This window comes from Camellia sinensis, chromosome 11, assembly GCF_055761805.1.
Source record: "Camellia sinensis isolate YWXY chromosome 11, ASM5576180v1, whole genome shotgun sequence".
NCBI classification, from domain to species: domain Eukaryota; kingdom Viridiplantae; phylum Streptophyta; class Magnoliopsida; order Ericales; family Theaceae; genus Camellia; species Camellia sinensis.
This window is the reverse complement of record NC_138971.1, coordinates 116,290,284-116,312,996: the sequence shown is the minus strand read 5'-3', so window position 1 is coordinate 116,312,996 and position 22,713 is coordinate 116,290,284. Positions and strand designations below refer to the sequence as shown.

Here is a 22,713-nt window from a genome sequence, read left to right as displayed (position 1 = left end):
TGATTTATAATTTTAAAATTGCCAATCACGTCAATACTGGTTGAGATTTTTTTGGTTATATATATATATATTTATCAATCGAAGATGCATGCTATTGACAGTGAGTGAATCAATTGATTCTACTCTGAAATACGTTCTTAATGTTTCTTTTTTCTTCACACTAGGTTGCCTCCAAGGGTTGCATCACTCCTTTAAGAGCAACACAACATTTTTTTCTGTCTCTTTTTTTTTTTATTAGCAAAAAAAGAACTTTTATTGATGCATCATTATAGACACCCCATTTTGACCAGTCTTAAGATTTTGGCGCTTTCTTCTGAACACCTGATATTGAAAATTGAAATGTGCTATATCACGAATTTCTCAACAAAAAGTAAGATTCAACTTTAATTCCAACCTGATACCTTTTTTGTCCAAATTATTTTAGACCCGTTCGAAAACTTATTTTGTCCACCTATCTATTTTTCAAATATTTTTCCAGCCAAAAATCCATTGCATTGTTGAGGGAATTTTTTTATAGTCAAAAGTGGAGACATTATTTTTTATTTTCAAGAAAATATGAAAACATTATTTTATTGTTGAAGGAATCTTGGCTTTTCAAAGATGAAGATATTTTGATTTATCTTGGATTTGTTTTCAAAAGAAGAAAAGGGGAGACAAAAACATTGGAAGGAGATCTTTGATTTTTGTTTTCAAAAGAAGCAAATGGGAGACATAAACATTGGAAGGGATCTTTGATTTTCTTTTGGATTTTCAAATGAAGAAAAGAGGAGACAAAAATATTTGAAGAGTATCTTTGATTTTTCTTTGAAGAAAATGGGAGATAAAAACATTGGAAGAGGATTTTCATTTTTCCTATAAATTCTCTCCATTCTCTTGAAGAAGAAGTTGGTTAGTTTTTGAAAAGAATGGTTAGTTTTTGAGAAGAGTGGGTTTTTTTTTTTTTTTTGTGAAAAAAGAGGGAATTTTCTTGAGAAAGAAAAGAGATTGTTTTTATGTAATAATAATAATAAAAAAAAACCTCAATTGAAACAAAAACAATTTGAGGGAAGAAATACCATCAAAACTCCATTGAAGCTAAGACTTGAAACTTTTCTTTGATAATGCAAAGCATACTCTAGAACCTTAAGGGTGCTGGGAAGAGAGTTTGGAAATTAAAAAATTCATCATTTCCTCCCAAGGAATTCCCATATGAGCAAAACAGAGTAGTTCCCAAGCAATAAACAATGCAATTTTTTACGGATGATTGAAGTTTCTTATTACTATTATTTTTTTTTTTTTTTGTATATTCCCATGATTTGTTAGATTCAGTTTGTGTTATAACAATTTTCGACCTCATTTCTTTTATTTTTCTTTTATTCGGTGTTGTAATAATTCACTGCCCTTGCTTCTTTCTATCCTTTTCATTTACTCACTTTCCATATCTGTAAATAGTATCATATTTTCTTTTTCATCATATCCATGTTTTGTAATCATATTTTATGCATTAAAATTCGGCTCATTTGTATCTGTGGGTTTAATCAATTTTTATGTGATTTTATGCGCTACCCCATATCTTGAAATGATTCCCATGTCATGTATTAGTAGCCGAATATTTTAGTTTCATTTTTGTATATGTATTGCATTAAAATCTTGAATCTAGGATCATGCATATTTTACTAACTTTGTTTTGTAACTTTTCACTGGATGTCAATAAATACTATGTGAGTGTTTATGCTTTAACATCCCACTTTTGTGTGTTTTTCTTATTATGTCTAGCATCTTACCATGCGGCTATTTGCTTTGTTGATATAACTCTATGATTGCCGGTGGATGAAGGTTGTGTTGCTTAATTTGGAATAATGCTGATTTCAGGCTTGTGAACTTGATTCCCTTTGAGTTGCACATTTTCAAAAATCCTTTTTCAAAATACATGAGATCGTAACATTCCAAAATAACGTAGTCTATACTTGATTTCTTCACATAGGAATTTTTAGGATTATTTAATAATCAGAATATGACTATATATTGTCTATAAAATTCACATCATGGTTTAGTAGAGGCCGACTTTTTGATCGGGTGAGTGGGAGTACTCAATTAATGATCTTCCCTCCTCATACTTAAGGTTCCAAAACAAGACATCTCTGGTTACGACGAACTGTGGCCTTGGCACGAGTCACGGGTTTCCTAATTTTTTCAAAATATTAGGTGGCGGCTCTGAAATCTGGTGATACAGTCCATTTCTGGCAACAATTTTGCACTAAAATGGATTTTCTATAAAAGTTGACAAATTTGGACTCTCATCTATGTTTCACATTGCACTTGTGAAACTAGATCAAAGAAATCAAGGGTCCAAATTGTTTAACACGCTCGGGTACCCCCCAGCATGCGACAATCATCGAGACAATTACAACAACAATATATAACAATAAAGGAGAGTCTAAATGTAAAAAGAATCATAGTGAAACATACTCATCCCAACTATGTTGGTACGAATTGAATGGCCAATCATATGCTAGCATAAGGTCAAGTTTGGTGAGTAACCAAACAAAAGACAATAGATAAGAGCCAACATAGCCTCCTAACAACAAAGAATACAACCAAGACAGTCTAACATAATAGTAAATACACCAAAGTCAGTCCAACACCAAAGAGCAAATTAATCAAACATTTTTTCCGTCTTGGGTGACCAATGTAACAACAACACTGCCTGTCTCTAATTGTTTGTTCTCTCTCTCTCTCTCTCTCTCTCTCTCCAGCATTTCTCCTAAAATTTATCTATGCAGTTAGACTTGGATTTTATAAGCCTATGTTAGATTTCTTTTCGAAGAACACTGTACAAAAGAATTGTAACACCCTCAAAATAAACCCATAAATCATACATCCAAGACATCCATAAACTTAAGAGAGTAAAGCATAATTCTATTTATCAGAGTATTCTTACAAAAGATATTACATGTTGACAACAAAAGTAAATGCCCTATAGGCTTATAACTTTCCAAGTCAACACTTGGGTTCAACAAAAGCAGAGTTCTAACTCTTTACACAAAATAAACACATGGCTTGATATACATGTAATATACAAAAGAGAACAACAAAAAGAGCTATCAGTCTCAAGCCACCCAAGCTACGTCCTTGGAGGTAGCATATCACTTGAACCTGAAAATGATGTCCCATATAGGGTGAGCAAACGCCCAGTAGAGATATGCTAAACATAATATGAGCAATAACTAAAACATTAGCATTTGATAAATGTTTAACTAATATAAACCAACATACAACACAACCCAATTCCATAACAGATATGTCCATGTTTCATTCCATTTTCCTTTACTTAGCAATTTCGATTTATAAACATGGCTCAGAATCTGGCCAAACAATTCCCATGAGACTACAGCTCATGTCAGAAACCTTTTCAATATCAACAATTTAAATGAGATTATAACTCATAATAAAACACTTCCATACTTCACAATTCACATGAGATAGCAACTCATAATAAAACACTTCCATACTTCACAAATGATACACAGATTCGCTGTATCAATGGAGTTCATCCTCTATCTCTTCCCAACTAATATCCGGTTTAGGAGTCCATCCCCTATCTCCTCCTAAACCGTGGAGTACATCCCCTATCTCCACCCACACAAAGCAATGTGTATAAACAATTATCATATACACGATCAATTAGTACACAGATTCGATGCATTATTCCAACCGTCATATTCGATGACATATTCAACCGATTAGTTTTAATTCACCTAATCATCATGCAGTGTCTACAACAATCAAGACCATCCTCCACCGATAGCCTAGAGCAATTATTTCTAAATAGAAAATAAATGCATCAATAGATAAATTATCAACAATTCTCAAAGGTGAGTGGTTAAGCAATCCAACTCCGCGATTTATTCCCATAATTACCCAATTTCATTAATTCTAACTCAATTTCATGATTTCATAACCTTCCAAATTTATTATACAAATTAATTCATAACAACAAATTAGGGCTTTTCTCTCTATTTCCTCAACATTGACCCAAAGGCTCAAATATCAACAACAAACATCAATAACCACATTTTAAGACCCATAATACACAAATATGGGTCAAAAGAACAAAACCCCTCTTTATACATTTTGAAACCCTAACACCCAAAATTACCCAACTCAAACATTAAATCAAAATGACTATAGTTCATGTCAAAGATCATAAAAATGAGTAGTTATCCCTACCTCAAAAGATGAGACCAAATGGAGATGATGAAGAATTTCCAAAGTGCTCCAAACTTCAAGATTTTCGGATCAAAATGAAGAGCAAGCCAAACCCCACAACTTTTACAAAGGGACGAGGGTGGAAGATCACTCAAACTAGATCAAACCTTAGAGAGAAGTTGAAATCTAGAGAGAGGAGCTCTCTAATGGAGGTTTTGAAAAGTTAGAGAGAGAAAAGGCACCGAAAAAGTGATCCAAAAAGTCAAAATTCGGATTGATATACAAACAGGTCCGCTTGAACGTGGGATTCTCCGCTCGAGCATTAGACACAGACTCACGCTCGAGTGTCAAAAGCACCGCTCGAGTGCCGGATGCACACTTCCAGAAGTTTTGCAGTCGATGGTCCCCGCTCGAGCGTGAAAGTGGATGCTCGAGCGTCCAACGACCTGCAGAACAAAATACTGAGAGATGGAAAATCATGCTCGAGCGTCAAAACGCCCGCTCCAGCGGATAAGCAACAACAAGGGCTCGCTCGAGCGTCAAAAGCCCCACTCGAGCTTGAAGGCCAAAATCTGGGCATCAACTTTTGGTTTTTAAACACAACCAACCGGTTCCAAACCTGCCCAACATAACCCAAGACTCAAATATAAAGAGTAAATGATAGAAACGAGAATGAGACAATGACCAACATCCACGAAACCGAGTCCGGAATACAATAAACAAAGAAGGGAAAACCGTAATCGTTATAACCTCCCCCCCTTAAAGAATTTCGTCCCTGAAATTAGTTACAAGTTTCAAAAACATGCTTTCTCAATTCTCAACAATATTACAATTCAATATTTATCAACCTGACCCATCACCGGTCATACCATCCCTTCTCAAGGGGCAATTTACAACATATTCTACAACATGCATTATCAATATGCATTCCTTGAATTTCAATAAATTCCAATACCAATTCTATAACATATTCAATGCCAACAGTACATTTGCATTTTCGAACATAATTAACATATGCAATGTTAAAGTAAACTTCCATTTTTTTCAAGGCATATTCAACAATTTCCATAAACCAAAACATAGACAATGCTTTACAACTTAAGACATATTCAATAATCTTAAAGTTTATCAATACAACAAAATTCCCAATACATGGTTAAACATTAATAAACAAGTCCGGATATTTCTCACGGACATCTAACTCACGTTCCCAAGTGGCTTCTTCCACTCCGTGATGTTTCCACAAAACCTTTACCAAAAGTATCGTCTTGCCTCGCAAGACCTGTTCCCGCATATCCCAGACGCGCACCGGTCTCTCCTCATACGAGGTATCCTCATCAACCTCTAAGTCGGTCCAATCCAATACATGCGATGGATTCGGCTCGTATTTCCGAAGCATACTAACATGAAATACGTCATGCACTCCAGACAACTGCGGTGGCAAAGCTAAACGGTAGGCAACCTCGCTAATCGTCTCAAGGATCTCGAAAGGGCCAATAAACCGAGGGGACAACTTCCCACTCTTTCAGAATCTCATCAAACCCCGCCTAGGTGATATTTTCAAAAAGACATGTTCACCCATCTCAAATACCAAAGGCCTCTTCCTACGGTCGGCATAACGCTTTTGGCGACTCTGGGCTGTAACAAGCCTCCTACGAATAAACTCAACTTTCTCCGTCGTTTCCCTCACCAACTCCGGGCCCAACAAAGGTACATCACCCACCTCGACCTAACACACTGGAGACCTACAAGGTCGGCCATACAGGGCCTCAAACGGTGCCATACCGATACTCGACTGGAAACTGTTGTTGTAGGCAAACTCCACTAAGGGCAAATGCCTCTCCCACGACCCACTAAAGTCAAGAGCACAACCTCGAAGCATATCCTCAAGGATCTAAATAGTACGCTCAGACTGCCGTCAATCTGAGGATGATAAGCCGTGCTGAAGGTCAACCTAGTGCCCAAGGCACTCTACTAACTCTACCACAACCTAGCAGTAAAACGTGGATCTCTATTTGAGACGATCGACACCGGGACCCCGTGCAACCTCATTATGTCCCGAATATACAAGTCGGTAAGATGATCTACCGAATCTCTCACGCGCATAGGAATAAAGTGCGCCGACTTAGTCAATCGGTCTACAACCACCCAAATAGCATCACTACCCCGCTGAGTCCTCGGAAGACCTACAACAAAGTCCATAGTGACATGCTCTCACTTCCACTCGGCAATAGGAAAGGGTTGTAACAAACCCGCTGGCCTCTGATGCTCGGCCTTCACTTGCTGACAAGTAAGGTATTTCGATACAAAAACTGCTACATCCTTCTTCATACCCCGCCACCAAAACTGGCAACCCAAGTCACGATACATCTTAGTGCCTCCCGGATGCACCGCAAGGCGTGAATGGTGAAACTCTCGAAGTACCTTCTCTCGGCAAGACTCCAAAACGAACAAACGGTCTCGATATCTTACACTTAGGTCGGGATACACATTCAAACCCTTCTCAGCCTTCCCACTGGAGATCTTCTTCCGGAGGGATTCTACCTCAAGGTCACTCCCCTGTGCCTCTAACACTCGACTCATTAGTGTAGGCTGCGCAATTACAGAAAACAAGGCCGCAGCCTCAATAGATTCACCCAAAAGAAAATCAAACTCGCCAAGTGCACCCAACATCTCCCACTCCCAGATGGCTATACAAGCTACATCACTGATGGATTTCCTGCTAAGGGCATCAGCCACAACATTGGCCTTCCCCGGATGATAATGCAACTCGAAGTCGTAATCCTCAATAAACTCCATCCACCTCATCTGCCTCAAGTTCAAGTCTTTCTGTGTAAACAGATACTTCAAACTCTTATGATCCGAGAACACCTCGAATCTTTCACCATAAAGGTAGTGCCTCCAAATTTTTAAGGCAAAAATCACAGCTGCTAACTCTAGGTCATGGGTAGGGTAATTCCTCTCGTGTATTTTCAACTGTCGCGAGCCATAGGCTACCACTTTCCCCTCTTGCATCAACACACAACCCAAACCCTCTCGTGAGGCATCACAATAAACTGCATAACTCAAACCTCTCTCCAGAATAATCAAAACTGGAGCAATGGTAAGTCTAACTTTTAGCTCTTGGAACGACTTTTCACAAGTCTCACTCCATACAAATTTAACCCCTTTTTGCGTCAATCTAGTCAACGGCGAAGCTAGCCTGGAGAAATGCTTCACAAACCGGCGGTAATACCCAGCTAAATCCAGAAAACTACGGATCGCAAAAACACTCTTAGGCTGTGCCAAATCCTGCACTGCCTCTATCTTGGATGTATCAACAGACACCCCTTCCCCGGAAACTACATGGCCTAAGAATTTCACCTCTCTTAGCCAGAACTCACACTTTCTAAACTTGGCATACAGCTTATGGGCTCTAAGCAACTCAAGCACCACTCTCAAGTGTTCCTCGTGCTCCTCCTCCGAAGGTGAATAAATCAGGATGTCGTCCACGAAAACGACCACAAGGCGATCTAAGAATTCCCGAAATATCCAGTTCATCAAGTCCATAAACACTGCCGGTGCATTGGTGAGCCCAAAAGGCATCACCAGAAACTCATAGTGGCCATATTGCGTACGGAATGTCGTTTTCGGGATATCTCCCTCCCTGACCCTTAACTGGTGGTAACCCGATCTTAAGTCTATCTTAGAGAAACAACGGGACCCTTTCAATTGGTCAAACAAATCATCAATACGAGGCATAGGGTACTTATTCTTAACCGTAGCCCGATTCAATTTCCGGTAGTCAATATAAAGTCTCAAGGCCCCATCTTTCTTTTTAGCAAAGAGGGCCGGTGCTCCCCACGACGAAGTACTAGGACGGATAAAGCCTTTATCTAGCAACTCCTGGAGTTGAATCTTCAACCCACTCAACTTGGCTGGGGCAAAACGATAAGGTGCCATGGAAATCGGCGCTATGTCGCGCACTAAATCAATAGAAAACTCCATCTCTCGATATGGTGGCAAACTAACAAGATCCTCGGGAAAGACGTCCAAGTACTCACAAACCACTCTCGGCAATACCGTCTGGGTCTCATCACACTCACTACTCATAAAGCTAGCGAGAAGAACACTAAGCTCATTCCGCCCTCGCGGATCATACACTGGTGGCAACACTCTACCAATCCGATCCGCCAAGAAATGGAAACAATCCCCATTCAAGGTACATACAGTGACCCTCTGGCGGTAACAATCAATAATAGCCCGGTATGACGATAACCAGTCCATACCCAAGATCACATCAAAACCCGACATAGCCATAACTACAAAAGAAAATGGAAGCCGACGATCGGCGACCTCTATATCACAGTCCCAACACCCTTGTTTCAAAATCAACTCGCCCTCAACAGGTGATACAACACAAATAGGAGAAGCTAACTGTGCCAACTCCAACCCCAAAATAGATGCAAATGCAGCAGATATAAAGGAATGGGATGCACCCGCATCAATTAACACATTGGCAACTGAGCTGCAAAACAAAAAGGTACCTCTCACAACAGATGGAGCCGGTACAAGATCCTGCACGGTAGCAGCATACACGAGCCCTGATGGTCTTTGATCTACTTGCTCACCTCTCGGAGCAAAAGACTGCTGCACAGACTGAGACGATGTAGTCCCCTGATTGGCCCTCGAGGCCTGAACTGACTGTGCGGGCTGAAAACTCTACGTCTGCCTCGTACCAGATCCACCAAATATGCCACTCAACTGCGGGCAATACCTTTTCAGGTGCCCTGTCTGACCACACTGGTAACAAGAGAGCAGCTGGCCTCTGCCCTGACTTTGGCTCTGAGGTCAAGCCGAAGATGAAGCTGCTCTCTGCCCTCCTCATCTCTGCGGGCAAGCTAGAGACTTGTGGCCCAGCTGACCACACTTGTAACAAGTAACGTCTCCCTAATTGCCTCTCCCCGAGCCTGTACTCGGCACTGGAAAGGTAGATCTAGCAAAAGCACCCTAGGACTGCTGAGGGTTAGAACCCATCTGCCTCCTGCCATCCCCTTGGCCATCTTGACTCCTCTTGGAGCCCCTCATCCTCTCTTCCTCCTCCTGCATGATAATCTCTATATGGGCCGCAACATCCACAAGTTGCCCATACTCCCAAGTCATGGACCCCGCAACTCTCATCTTGAGCCCGGTTCCTAACTTCCTCTCAAATTCAAGACAATGGCGTTCCTCTGACACCACTAACTCAGGAGCAAACCTCGATAAAATGGTAAATGCGGCCTCAAACTCGGCCACTGATGAACTCAGCTGCTTGAGCTGACAGAACTGATCTCTCAACTTCTCCCTGATAGCGGGAGACAGAAACTTCTCCTGAAAGGCACCAACGAACGCCTCCCAAGTCCCACAAATATGGCCCCGAACAAACTTCTACCACTGACCCGCGTCTCTCTTCAGCTGGAAGGACGCCAAGGTTACCTTCAATGCCCCGTCTTTGATGCCAAGCATCTCAAATGTCTTAGTCATCTGCTCAAGCCATTCATCAGCCTTAAGTGGCTCTTTCGGATCACCCACAAACTCGTCTGGATTAGACCGGAAGAACTCCCTCTTCAGAAAGAAAGGCCCTACCTCAACCACATGGGCTTGGACTTGATTCTCAGCTCTGAGAATGTCCATGGATTCCCTCAAACCTCCTGCCATCTCGCGGGCTAAGGCACCCATGGCCTGCTGACCTACTGGCTCGGCCACATTGGCCTGACCAACACCCTCCTGCTGTGCCGGAATCTCATTCGGTATAGGCACCTCCTACCTCCCAGGCCTATCTTGCCTACCTCTACGTCCTTGTCCTGACATCCTAATAAAGGTAACGAAGAACATTAGCACATTCACAAATATGCCGAAGCTATTTCACTCGCGTCCTAATGCATGGACAACAGTAACTCATTCCACGTAAGCACATAATCACATAAGCACTTACGAATTTCATTTCCGGATAATGACAGTCCCATGGCATTGCTAGAGTTCTGGTTAGAAACAGCATTGATTAAGTGGTTTTCCAACAAGACTCCCAGAAATCCAAGGATCCAATCAACATCCTAGAAACTAAATCCCATACCCAAGTAGTCACATAAACATGTTATCACATAATCGTATAACACTACATCTAAGTCTCTAACAAGAGAGACAAACCCATTGTGGTACTAACCACTTCCCACGTACCCAAAGTATTCAAACCCGGTATGCTCTGATACTAAGTTGTAACGCCCTCAAAATAAACCCATAAATCATACATCCAAGACATCCATAAACTTAAGAGAGTAAAGCATAATTCTATTTATCAGAGTATTCTTACAAAAGATATTACATGTTGACAACAAAAGTAAATGTCCTATAGGCTTACAACTTTCTAAGTCAACACTTGGGTTCAACAAAAGCAGAGTTTTAACTCTTTACACAAAATAAACCCATGGCTTGATATACATGTAATATACAAAAGAGAACAACATAAAGAACTATCAGTCTCAAGCCTCCCAAGCTACGTCCTTGGAGGTAGCATATCACCTGAACCTGAAAATGATGTCCCATATAGGGTGAGCCAACGCCCAGTAGAGATATGCAAAACATAATATGAGCAATAACTAAAACATTAGCATTTGATAAATGTTTAACTAATATAAACCAACATACAACACAATCCAATTCCATAGCAGATATGTCCATGTTTCATTCCATTTTCCTTTACTTAGCAATTTCGATTTATAAACATGGCTCAGAACCTAGCCAAACAATTCCCATGAGACTACAGCTCATGTCAGAAACCTTTCCAATATCAACAATTTAAATGAGATTATAACTCATAATAAAACACTTCCATACTTCACAATTCACATGAGATAGCAACTCATAATAAAACACTTCCATACTTCACAAATGATACACAGATTCGTTGTATCAATGGAGTTCATCCCCTATCTCCTCCCAACTAATATCCGGTTTAGGAGTCCATCCCCTATCTCCTCCTAAACCGTGGAGTACATCCCTTCCACACAAAGCAGTGTGTATAAACAATTATCATATACATGATCAATCAGTACACAGATTCGATGTATTATTCCAATCGTCATATTCGATGACATATTCAACCGATTAGTTTTAATTCACCTAATCATCATGCAGTGTCTACAACAATCAAGGCCATCCTCCACCGATAGCCTAGAGCAATTATTTCTAAACAGAAAATAAATGCATCAACAGATAAATTATCAACAATTCTCAAAGGTGAGTGGTTAAACAATCCAACTCCGCGATTTATTCCCATAATTACCCAATTTCATTAATTCCAACTCAATTTCATGATTTCATAACCTTCCAAATTAATTATACAAATTAATTCATAACAACAAATTAGGGCTTTTCTCTCTATTTCCTCAACATTGACCCAAAGGCTCAAATATCAACAACAAACATCAATAACCACATTTTAAGACCCATAATACACAAATATGGGTCAAAAGAACAAAACCCCTCTTTATACATTTTGAAACCCTAACACCCAAAATTACCCAACTCAAACATTAAATCAAAATGACTATAGTTCATGTCAAAGATCATAAAAATGAGTAGTTATCCCTACCTCAAAAGATGAGACCAAATGGAGATGATGAAGAATTTCCAAAGTGCTCCAAACTTCAAGATTTTCGAATCAAAATGAAGAGCAAGCCAAACCCCACACTTTTTACAAAGGGACAATGGTGGAAGATCACTCAAACTAGATCAAACCTTGGAGAGAAGTTGAAATCTAGAGAGAGGAGCTCTCTAATGGAGGTTTTGAAAAGTTAGAGAGAGAAAAGGCACCGAAAAAGTGATCCAAAAAGTCAAAATTCGGATTGATATACAAACAGGTCCGCTTGAGCGTAGGATTCCCCGCTTGAGCGTCAGACACAGACTCACGCTTGAGCGTCAAAAGCACCGCTCTAGCGCCGGATGCACACTTTTAGAAGTTTTGCAGTCGATGGTCCTCGCTCGAGCGTGAAAGTGGACGCTCGAGCGTCCAACGACCTGCAGAACAAAATACTGAGAGATGGAAAATCACGCTCGAGCGTCAAAACGTCCGCTTGAGCGGAGAAGCAACAACAAGGGCCCGCTCGAGCGTCAAAAGCCCCGCTCGAGCGTGAAGGCCAAAATCTGGGCATCAGCTTTTGGTTTCTAAACTCAACCAGCCTGTTCCAAACCTGCCCAACACAACCCAAGACTCAAATATAAAGAGTAAAGGATAGAAACGAGAATGAGACAACGACCAACATCCACGGAACCGAGTCCGGAATGCAATAAACAAAGAAGGGAAAATCGGGATCGCTATAAGAGTAAACTATAATTTAATAAATTGTCAACTTATCCATTCTATGGACTCTTAAAGTAGAGAACTCTTATTATAAGTTTGCATAGATCTTAGTCTATGGTTTAATTTTAACCATGCACTTCATAACAAATCATTTTGAACATGAGCTAAGAATATATGTTTGAAAATTTGTGTATGCCAATTTAAATTTAACAATTCAATGCAATTTTGTTTTTATTCATAATTTGTATTTTTAATTGTCTCTCAAGTATAAGATGTTTCTGCAATTTTTAATTTGTATTCATGAATCTTTTGGTAATATACATATATATAGAGAATAAAAGACTGATTTAGTCCCTAAAGTATGCGTTCTTTTTCATTTTAGTCCCTTAAGTTTTAATTTTGTCATTTTGGTCCTCAAAGTTGTCAATTTGAGTCAATTTGGTCCTAAATTTAACATCCGTTAACATAAATATGAATAAAAGATAGTTTGGTCCCTAAAATATGAATTTCTTGTCATTTTAGTCCCTCAAATTTTAAATTTTTTCATTTTGGTCCTCAAAATTGTCAAATTGAGTTAGGACCAAATTGACTTAAATTGACAACGTTGAGGGCCAAAATGACAAAATTTAAAACTTGAAGGACTAAAATGATAAGAAATGCATACTTTAGGAACCAAAACTGTTTTTTATTCATATTTCTATTAATAGACGTTAAGCCTAGGATCAAATTGACAACTTTGATGACCAAAATAACAAATTTAAAACTTAAGGGGACTAAAATGACAAAGAGTACATACTTTAAGGACTAAAATTATCTTTTATCTTATATATATATATGATTTATTTGTTTGCCTGTTATCTATTTGTATAATAGTTACTACTAACTATATATTACTGGAAGCACATCAAAACACCATAACCTTATTATTTTTTTTATAAATAATAAAAAATGTTAGAGATGTGAGAAGAGTATGAAAACTAAGCGAGTAAAAAGGTTAACAAATTTTTTTTTGATGATTGAGTGTCCAAACCAGCTTACGCGTATCTTGACTAATTTTGAGACCTACGCAAAGTGCCCTCTTCAGGTGAATAGGGAAAATTTCAGACAGAATTATAGAAATTATGTACACGGCTTTTACAAACCACATTTAGAAATTAAAACTACAATATCATTAAGTATATACATAAAAAGAAAATATGATAGAGAATGTAGCAACCATTATGGTTATCTCTCCAACCTTCTCATTTATATTGTAAGACAAAATATAAGAAGACCTTAGGCAATTGCTCAAGTAGTCATGGAGAGAGTATTTGAGTGTGAGTGAGGTTTCAAGTTCAGGTCTATATAATAAGGTTAACTTGTATTATAATCTAATATACTAACCATTATTTTGTGTCCCAAAAAAAATATGAAACAAATTTTAAATCAATAAAATGTAATTACCTCTAATTTCAATGACAATCATGTACTACTATCTAATTTTAATTCAAATTCAAATGGCAATTAAACAGATGAAAAAATTTAAAATTTCTAACTTCAATAAAGAACATGTACTATTATTTAATTTTAATTCAAATTCAAATGAGAAAGAAATTTAAAATCATTGAAATGTAATTATCTTTAACTTCAATGAGGAACATGTACTACTATCAATTTTTAATTTAAAGGTAAATTACAAATACACTCCCGAGATTTGTTTAGAGTACAGATTGCTCCCTGTGGTTTGAAAAATTACAAATACCCCCTTATTAGAATTTTTTATTTAACAGAATTAACTAAAAGAATGAAATTCATAATTTCTCTCCTGTACAATACTAAAATTACCTAAATTATTAATTGAAACATATTTCTAACATTATTAAAAATGATTAATTGACTTGATGATTAATTAATAAAATGAGCGATTTATTATGAAATTAGAAACCTCAGGGGATGGAATGAAATTTTCAAAACCACAGGGGATGATTTGTATTTCGATCAAACCTTAAGGAGTGTATTTGTAATTTACCCTTAATTTAAATTTAAATGGCTAGAACACAACATTCATATGCACCACACATACCCATTTACTAGTACTGTTAAAATTATAATTATGTTATGAATGATGCGGTGTAAATATTACAAAATAATCAAAATGATTTGATCCATTAAAACCTAAGAATTTTGGGGTGTTTGCAGAAAATCCTAGCTTTGATGCTAAGATTTGATTTGAAGAATTCCAAAACGAGGTAGTTTCGGGTCAATTTAAATAGATTATCACATACAAAATTCACAACTCTGTCGAAATCCAGATTTTAATAATGAATTTGGCTCTATATGTGGGTCAAATTGGTCCGGTTGGATTGGTTTTTACTAGTGAATTGATTGTTTGTACAATCCTAGTGCTAGTAAAAGCGACCCGTGCAATGAATGCTCAGTTATTATTGTGGTAAATTTGGATTATAAGGTTTTGTTTGATTTACTAATAGGAAAAGTATTAATAATTTCATTAAATTAGTGTGGTATTCATTATCAAATTGGATTAGTAGGATAAATTATTCCCTTATCTATTATTTAATTTTTGCATTGGATAAGAAAACATATGAATGTAGGATTATAACTATATTTATCTTCTTTTCCAATCTTACCCTCCATCAATGTTTTTTTACAATCTTTATTTTATCAAATTTTTTTCATAAACGTGGTTTTGAAAAAAATTATAAATAAATAAATAAAAGCAAAATAAAAATTCAAAATACAAAGGCCATGTTTGGTTTGTTTTTTAATTTTTTTTTAAAAAAAATATAAACTAATTTGATAAAATAAATATCAAAAAATATTTTTAAATTTTTACAAATTATTTTTAGCCTTCTAAAATATAAAATTATATAAAAATAATAGGTGTTTTAATTTTTATTTATGGGTAAAAGAGTATTTTTATTTTATTTCTCAGCTCAAGATATATAATTCCACCCCTACCCCATTACTAATAATTCTACAAATTTATTAGATTAATTATCTATTGGATTAATAATCCAGAAACAAAATTTTAAAACAAACACAGGATTACTGAGCTTACGGATTAATAATCTCAATCACGTACTGTTATTCTGTCAATCAAATATGCCCCAAAAGTATAATAATTTTGGAGCTGTTGGTAATTTTTTTTGAGGTATCTAACATTTGTGATTATAAATTAATATTTTAACCTTGTTTTAATACACTTTTTTACCAATTTTAATATTAAGCAATACTCAAGAACAGTCTTTAACATTTACCTTTATATTATAGCTTTTAATAAGGGGGTGGGTTTTTTACATACAAGGACGATGGTAACTTTTAAGGGAAAACAAAGGATTTTAAAATATTTTTTTAACAAAAATAGCTTCTCTAAATGAAAATTAAGAATCCCTTCTAATCAGCTTTTAAAATCAAAATCCTGAATCTGCAGTACAACAACAGAACATTGGACTTCCTGGTGCAGAAGGTAACTCTGCACTTACTGTGACTTCTATGATTTCTTTGATCTAGACGGTATCGTTGTTAGTTCGTAAAGTTTATTATGTAGAAAAACTTGGTAGGATTGTAAGACAGCTGATTGATGGTTCTCTTTCCATCACTGATTCACTGTTGAAGGGTTTTACTCTATATATTCTATGATTACTTCTTTGGTCCTAATCCGAAGTAACAATATTCCCTCCGTACTAAAAAATATCAATATCTGCATTTTAAAAGGGTAATATGTGAAAACTTGAAACTTCTATTTGAGTATGAAAGTGTCTTTGATCAAGGAATCTCCATTTGAATGATTCACGGTCCATATTGTAATGTGTACTGATTTCTACATATATAGTATATGAAAATAATATTGTATATATGAAGATAATATAGTAGATTGATCAATATTAAGCTTTTATTATTATATAGTATAACTTTATACACTCTTCAGTTTTACTCTTTAAAACTAATTGAGTATGTTAGAAAGAAAGATTCCTAAAAATTAAAAATAAGTAAATAAATTGATAAACACATGAAACTTGTTTGTTTTTCAGGAAACATTCCATCAGGTGATGGGACAGAAATTGGTCAAGGGTTTTCTACGCAGATTCATGGCGGACTCGATCAATTGCTGAGGTCTATATTTCCTGCAGAGCATATACATGTTGGCGACGTTAACTTCCGTGGAATGGGTGCAAGTTCTGCTGTAGTTCATGCAGGAACAACTCAGAGTGCTGCCACTACTCAAGTGGGTCAAGTATTCCATCATCTGAGGGAGCAGGTGATATTGAGGATAGAACTACACAAGCATCCTCAACACAAGTGAGGTTGCTTTATTATCAGAGTTTCCCCAGTGTTAAAGATGAAATTTACGATATTTGTAAAATGGCCGTCTAGCCTTTCTAACTGAACATTTTACATATGTACAGGCTGAGGACAACTCAAACAGAGGGGCCTCGTCAAGTAGTCGACATGGCAATCCACCATCCTCTCCAAGCTCCAAACGTCAAAGGGTAATTGCTTCTTTCTTTTAGTATGTCACACTGCACACACATATTCAATTAGAGGTCCTGTGGTTTTCCCTCGATTCTCGCAGAACTGCGGACATTTGTTTGGTGCTTGCTTGTTTTTTTTCCCATTTTAAAGTCTTCCATGTTATCTGGAAAAGTTTGTCTTATCATCCTTGCTCTCACAAAAATTTCTCTGCTAATAACCACCCATTCTAGAATTATTTAATAGCTATCTGCAACCCCCCTCTAATTATATGATTGAACAAATGCATTTATGTACATGGATTACCTAAAAATTTTCTTAGAAAACGAAATCCCGGTCTTGCCTGAGTGAAGTTATTTTGGGGGCAACCAGCAAAGTTTATTAACAAAAAATGGCCTAAGGCCTGTGATGTTGAATATAATCTCTGCAGCAAAGGTTAATAACCAAAAATGGACCTCTATGCAAGTGTTAGAGTGGGGCATGGTTGGTTACTTCAACCCCTGTAAGCATAAATCTAATTTAAAATTTCCTAATGCTCTGTTTGTTTGTTGGAAACTCTAGAGGGAAATGGAAAAAGCTATTCCAAGAGAATATATTCCGGGGGAATAAAGATATTTTTCTGATAAGCTAATGGAGTGAAATAAAGATTTTTGGTATTTTCCTACTTTTGGGGATCCTTCAGTAAAAGTACTAGTATTGTTAACATTTCAATTGGGGAATAAAGATATTTTTCTGATAAGTTAACGGAGGGAAATAAAGATTTTTGGTATTTTCCTACTTTTGGGGATGCTTTAGTAAAACTACTAGTATTGTTAAAATTTCAATTTCCTAAAATACTTATAATTAAACTAAAATTAGTTGAGTAAATTAAACAACCGAGCCTTGTCCCGACTATTTGTGGTTGACTACATGAATCTTATTCCATTTCAATCAATGAAGGGCTGAAATATTCTCAGGATTTATGATCATAAGGGTTCTATCAAAGTTTTACACTGTTTGTCAGCTACCTAACCCAAACCTTCTCTATCTGGCCTTGGGACCAGCTACGTAAAGATAAAACATTATACACACGCATGTAGAGTTAGTTGGGTAAGTTAATTGTTGGAAAATCTCTTTTTCTTTGAGATTTACTTTGTGGCCCAGTACTCTTTATACTGTGCAATGGATCTGCTCCTATTGGTGAATAATTAGTTGTACAAATGGATGTGGCTGGCATTGCACTAAAATTTTCAAAAGTGTTGTTTCTCCTTGTCAATATCAAATAAGGGAGGCATACTTGAAAGGGGCTGTGAATACGCTGATCAGTCATTTTCTTAGTTTTGAGCTCGTTGATGTCTCGAAGAGTGGGGGTGAGAATTTTTTGAAATGTCGTTTGGTGTTGGTCGGTTGGTGGAATTTTGAAACCTGCTAAATTGGGGTAGGAGGATGGTTGGAAGTGGCTTGAGTTTCACAGTTTTTTTGGAAGTTTTGCTGCTCAGTCAGGTTGTAGAATTCTAGATCTTTCCTAGAGGTTGTGTTGTTGTAGCAGTGGCCAGCTAGATAACCCCTCAATGGTCATATAGACAGACTGGGGACTGTGACACTAAAAATCATCATGCGCTGAGGTGGCAACTTATTTGCAATGTGCAGAGGTGCAAGTGACGCAGGATGACCAATCTTGGGTGAACAATTGGTGGTCGTCGTTTGGGTGTTGCTTTATGCCAACAGCTGGTCCCAATCCAAGGTGGTCTGTGTTCGCGTCTTAGGCCTTACCTACATTTCTGGAATGATGCAGCTTTTAATGCCATAGGTGAGAGGTGTTGAGGTGGTCTTGCAATTAAATGATGATATTTGCAACCCTGTCAAACAACTTAGAATTACTATGCCCTTACTTTAACCTCTTCATTTTTTGCTTTTTTGACTCCACAAAATTTTAGTAGTGGGATGTCTGGAGTCATCTAGTGGATAGAGCTAAAAACGGTGGGAATAGCGGATGGTTTTGTGGTGGGTAAGGAATGTGTTTCTTTGTATTATTTATAGTTAACAAATGATACCATGTTTTTCTCTTTTGGTGACGAGTCTAAAACGGTAAATTTGATTTATTTGTTAGGAGTGTTTGTGTTGGTTTCTGGGTGAAAGATAAATATAAATAAGAGTTCCGTTTGGAGTTTAATTTCCCAACGTAAAGATAAGTCTGGATAGGCTTTTTGGTTGTGCCTGGATCCAATGAAATGTCTAGTGCTTCCTTTGGGAGGTAATTCAAATTCAAATTTTTATGGCTCTTGTTTTGGATAAAACATATGATTGATGAAAAAGCTTTGATTTTGAAAGGACATAGATTCACTTAGGTTCAATCAGTTTTGGCAAGCATTCTCATTTATTATTTATCTTTGTTTAAAGTTTCAGTGAGCGTGGAGAATAGTTTGAAAGAAAAACAAAATGCTAAGGGAGTTTTAATGGGATTGAACACTTGATTAGTTGGGATGGTTTTCCATGGAAACGCGATTCCCTATGGCATGTTGTCATTAAGAGTATGGGCTTCAAGTTAATGGTTGGGAACTCTTGGGTGGGTTGTTTGGGGAATTACTGATCTCTGTGGAACTGCATCTCTCAAAATTTTGCATGGTTTTCCCAATACACTCTACTTAATGTGGGATGTTCATTTACTAATTTTGGTCCTTGTTTGTATTTTTTATCTCAATTCAATGATACCTCGATTGCTTCTATGGTTTTATCTCGTTCTTTGATTTAGTGGAATTTTTGTTTCTTAAGGAATCTTAAAGACCGTGAGGCTAATGAATTTGCTTCTCTAGTTGAAAGTGCGGACACGTGAAATGGCATGAACACAACATGGAAATGCCAATGCAGCAATTTTAAAAAAAAAAAATGCAGCACATGATGCGTGCACAACACAAAATATAGGGTTTTGTATATTTATTATATATCATATATATGAATATTACGTTCAAAGTTAATTAACATAACCAATTTTTAAAGTTTAAAGAATGATGGATTAATAGTTAGAAATCTACTTTATTTTTCTTTTTTCATTAGATTCTAAAGTTTTTATTTATTTATTTATTTAACTTGTAATGAGTTCCACGTGTGTTTAGGGATGGGCACGTGTGTCCAAGTTCAAAAAATTTAGAAAAAATAAAACGACACGTTTTGACATGTGTTCAACAAATGACAATCAGTGTCCAATTGATTGTCGGTGTTAGACACCTTAATAGTATCTATGCTTCTTAGCTTATTTAACATCTATTCGTGAGGGGGGTTTTTTGGTTAACCAAGTTAGTGATAAAGGGTGTGGTCTCTTCATTTGGGTTCTCTCTTCCCTTTTTTCTTTTTTTTGTGGTAAATCTTATGATAATTCCAATGTTCTCATCTTTGTCTCTCATAAATTGATTTGGAAAGCAAATATGCCACTTAAGGTTAAAGTATTTGCTTGGACTATGGCTCATAAGAAACTTACTAATGACATGATTCAAAAGGAGGCCGAATTGTTGTTTACACTTACATCCTCAATAGTGTGTATGTAAGGGGGAGGGGAAAATAGTTATCATTAATTTTACGTTGATCAGTGGCTTTGGCCCAATGGTGTAGGAGGGTATATTTATGCAGCAGAGGTGGAATGTACATTCTTTTTGTATTGATTTGCTTTGTATTGAATTAATGGGTTTTGGTTTGAATCCTAAAGCTCAGGTTCTTTGGTGCTGTGCTGTGTAATTTGTGGTTATATGGTTAATTTTGGTTGCAAAGCAACTCAAGAGTGTTTGAAGACAAATTGGAAGACATAGGGGGCTTATTCGGTAAAATTTGCTACTTTGTGAAGTTGTGTGTGATATGTAATGTTGTAGTTTTTTTTTTGTTTTTACTATTATTTCTCTTACTTGGTAGATTTCTCAGATGCCTTGTCTTTTTCATCTCTTTTTCACCCTAATCTTTTTAATAAAAAAATTCTTTGTTACTAATAATAAATAAATAAAAAGAGGTGCCACATGATGTTCAAACAAGCCAGAAGCATATGGTTGTGGAACTAAAGGATATACCTTGGTGGAGCGGTATCTGGAAGTAGGATGGATTGTATGAAATTCAATTTTAATATGGGGTATCGCTTGGGCAATACGAGATTTGTGATGGGAGGAGGGACACATGGTAGAAGTTTGGGTGTAGAGTGTACTTAGGGAAGCCCGTGATTGAGAAAGGAAAGAGGCACATTGATGATATTGAAGGCACCAAAATAGTATATGGGCATCTAACAAGGTTGGAAACATGTGGTTGGGACAGCCCAAGACGAAGTGTTTTGTGCTAAGGGTAAGAAGCACACACTTGTACAAAGCTATGTATTCATGTCGGGCATTGGCATTCGTCACACACTCCCTGACCCATTCAATTGTGTCCTAATTGTTATAAACTAAGAAGCACAAACACAAACAACATTTTCTTAAAATTAAGATATACGGACACGATGAGAATATGACAAAAAAATATATTTATACATATATTTTAATTGCTAATTGATATTCACAAACAACTAAAATTAATGAAAAATTAAAACTCATTAAGTGTCCATAGTAGAACTTAAATGCTTTTTCAGGTAGAATGAGTTTTAATTTTTCATTATTTTTAAAGTTATACTATGGACACTTCATTTAAGTTGATCTATACATGTTTGACACTGTTGGACATAGACATGCCTCGAACACACCAAGATGTGTCAGACGCCATGCAGTGTCAAATTTATTTATTTCTTCTTTCTTTTGATACACAAGGATGTAAAACACACCTGAAGTTTGGAAACCAATTGTTAAATTCTAAATAATATAGATGTATACCTATTTAACCGTCTATGCTTTTTGACTTTTAGGATTTAAACGAGATTTCTAAAGCTTAGAACTTTTGATTTATTTATTAATAGAGTTTATCTAAAATAGATTTTTTGTTCACTTCTTTTTCAATATGTAGAATTTGTAAAAATGATTTCCTACTGTTTTGATATAATTAATTATAGATGTATTTGTAATATAAAAAAATGAAGAAATTGTTGTTTTTTTCATCTATATATGCAAAATATGTATTTGTTTATAGTTGTGTCGTTACCATGTTATGTCTTAATTTTTTGAAAATAGTCTTGTCAATGTTTCTATATTGTGTTGTATCCACTCTTTTCATCACCACCAGAAAATGTAGAAAACATCAGCTTATGATTTTGAATGCCAGTGTTAACCATTGCACCACCACCAGCAGCCAAAAAATAAAAGAAAAATGCACTTTTTAACTGCCAGCTGCTATGGATTTTCACTCTTCTGAAATTAAATTTTCTACTTGATTAATGCAGAGGGAGTGATTTATCTCCAGAATCACACAGTAATGATTTGAGACACATGATCGATGCTATGAGACTTTCAATCGAGTGTCGTTGGCATCTTTATTTGAAGTTCAGAATACTAGAATTCCAGTGGAAGCTATGGTTGTGGATATGTGAAGCAGATACTAGATAATAACTCTACAAAGAGATGAACCCTAGACCAAGAGTTTTTTTTTTTTTTTGGGCTTTAGTATTGTGCTCTTTTGCTTTAGTTTATGCAAATTTTTGTTCATTATATTTAATTAATTTATTACTATTGATGTATGGTCTCAATACCCTTGTAATACTGTGTATGTCCCAGCTAAATTATTTTTAAGAGCTCAACAAAAACTTTGTAGATCTTGGCCTATATTGGAAAATTCAAAATCTGAAAGTATTAAGTGGTTGA

At 36.5% G+C, this 22,713-nt stretch overlaps 1 protein-coding gene across 2 annotated transcripts; it reads left to right on the top strand.

Annotated features, from left to right (window-relative positions):
* The first annotated feature begins 15,828 nt into the window (after positions 1-15,828).
* Positions 15,829-22,713, top strand: LOC114276111 (uncharacterized). Of its 2 annotated transcripts, none has more exons than XR_014345343.1 (4): positions 15,829-15,971; positions 16,537-16,809; positions 16,912-16,995; positions 22,296-22,713. XR_014345343.1 is itself a non-coding variant. In XM_082896524.1 (4 exons), the coding sequence occupies exons 2-4, from the start codon at positions 16,671-16,673 to the stop codon at positions 22,456-22,458; spliced, it is 381 nt and encodes a 126-aa protein (XP_082752650.1). In that variant the 5' UTR covers positions 15,897-15,971; positions 16,537-16,670; the 3' UTR covers positions 22,459-22,713. The 2 variants fall into 2 exon arrangements, 1 of the variants encoding a protein (XP_082752650.1); XM_082896524.1 differs by having other exon boundaries at positions 15,897-15,971; positions 16,537-16,804.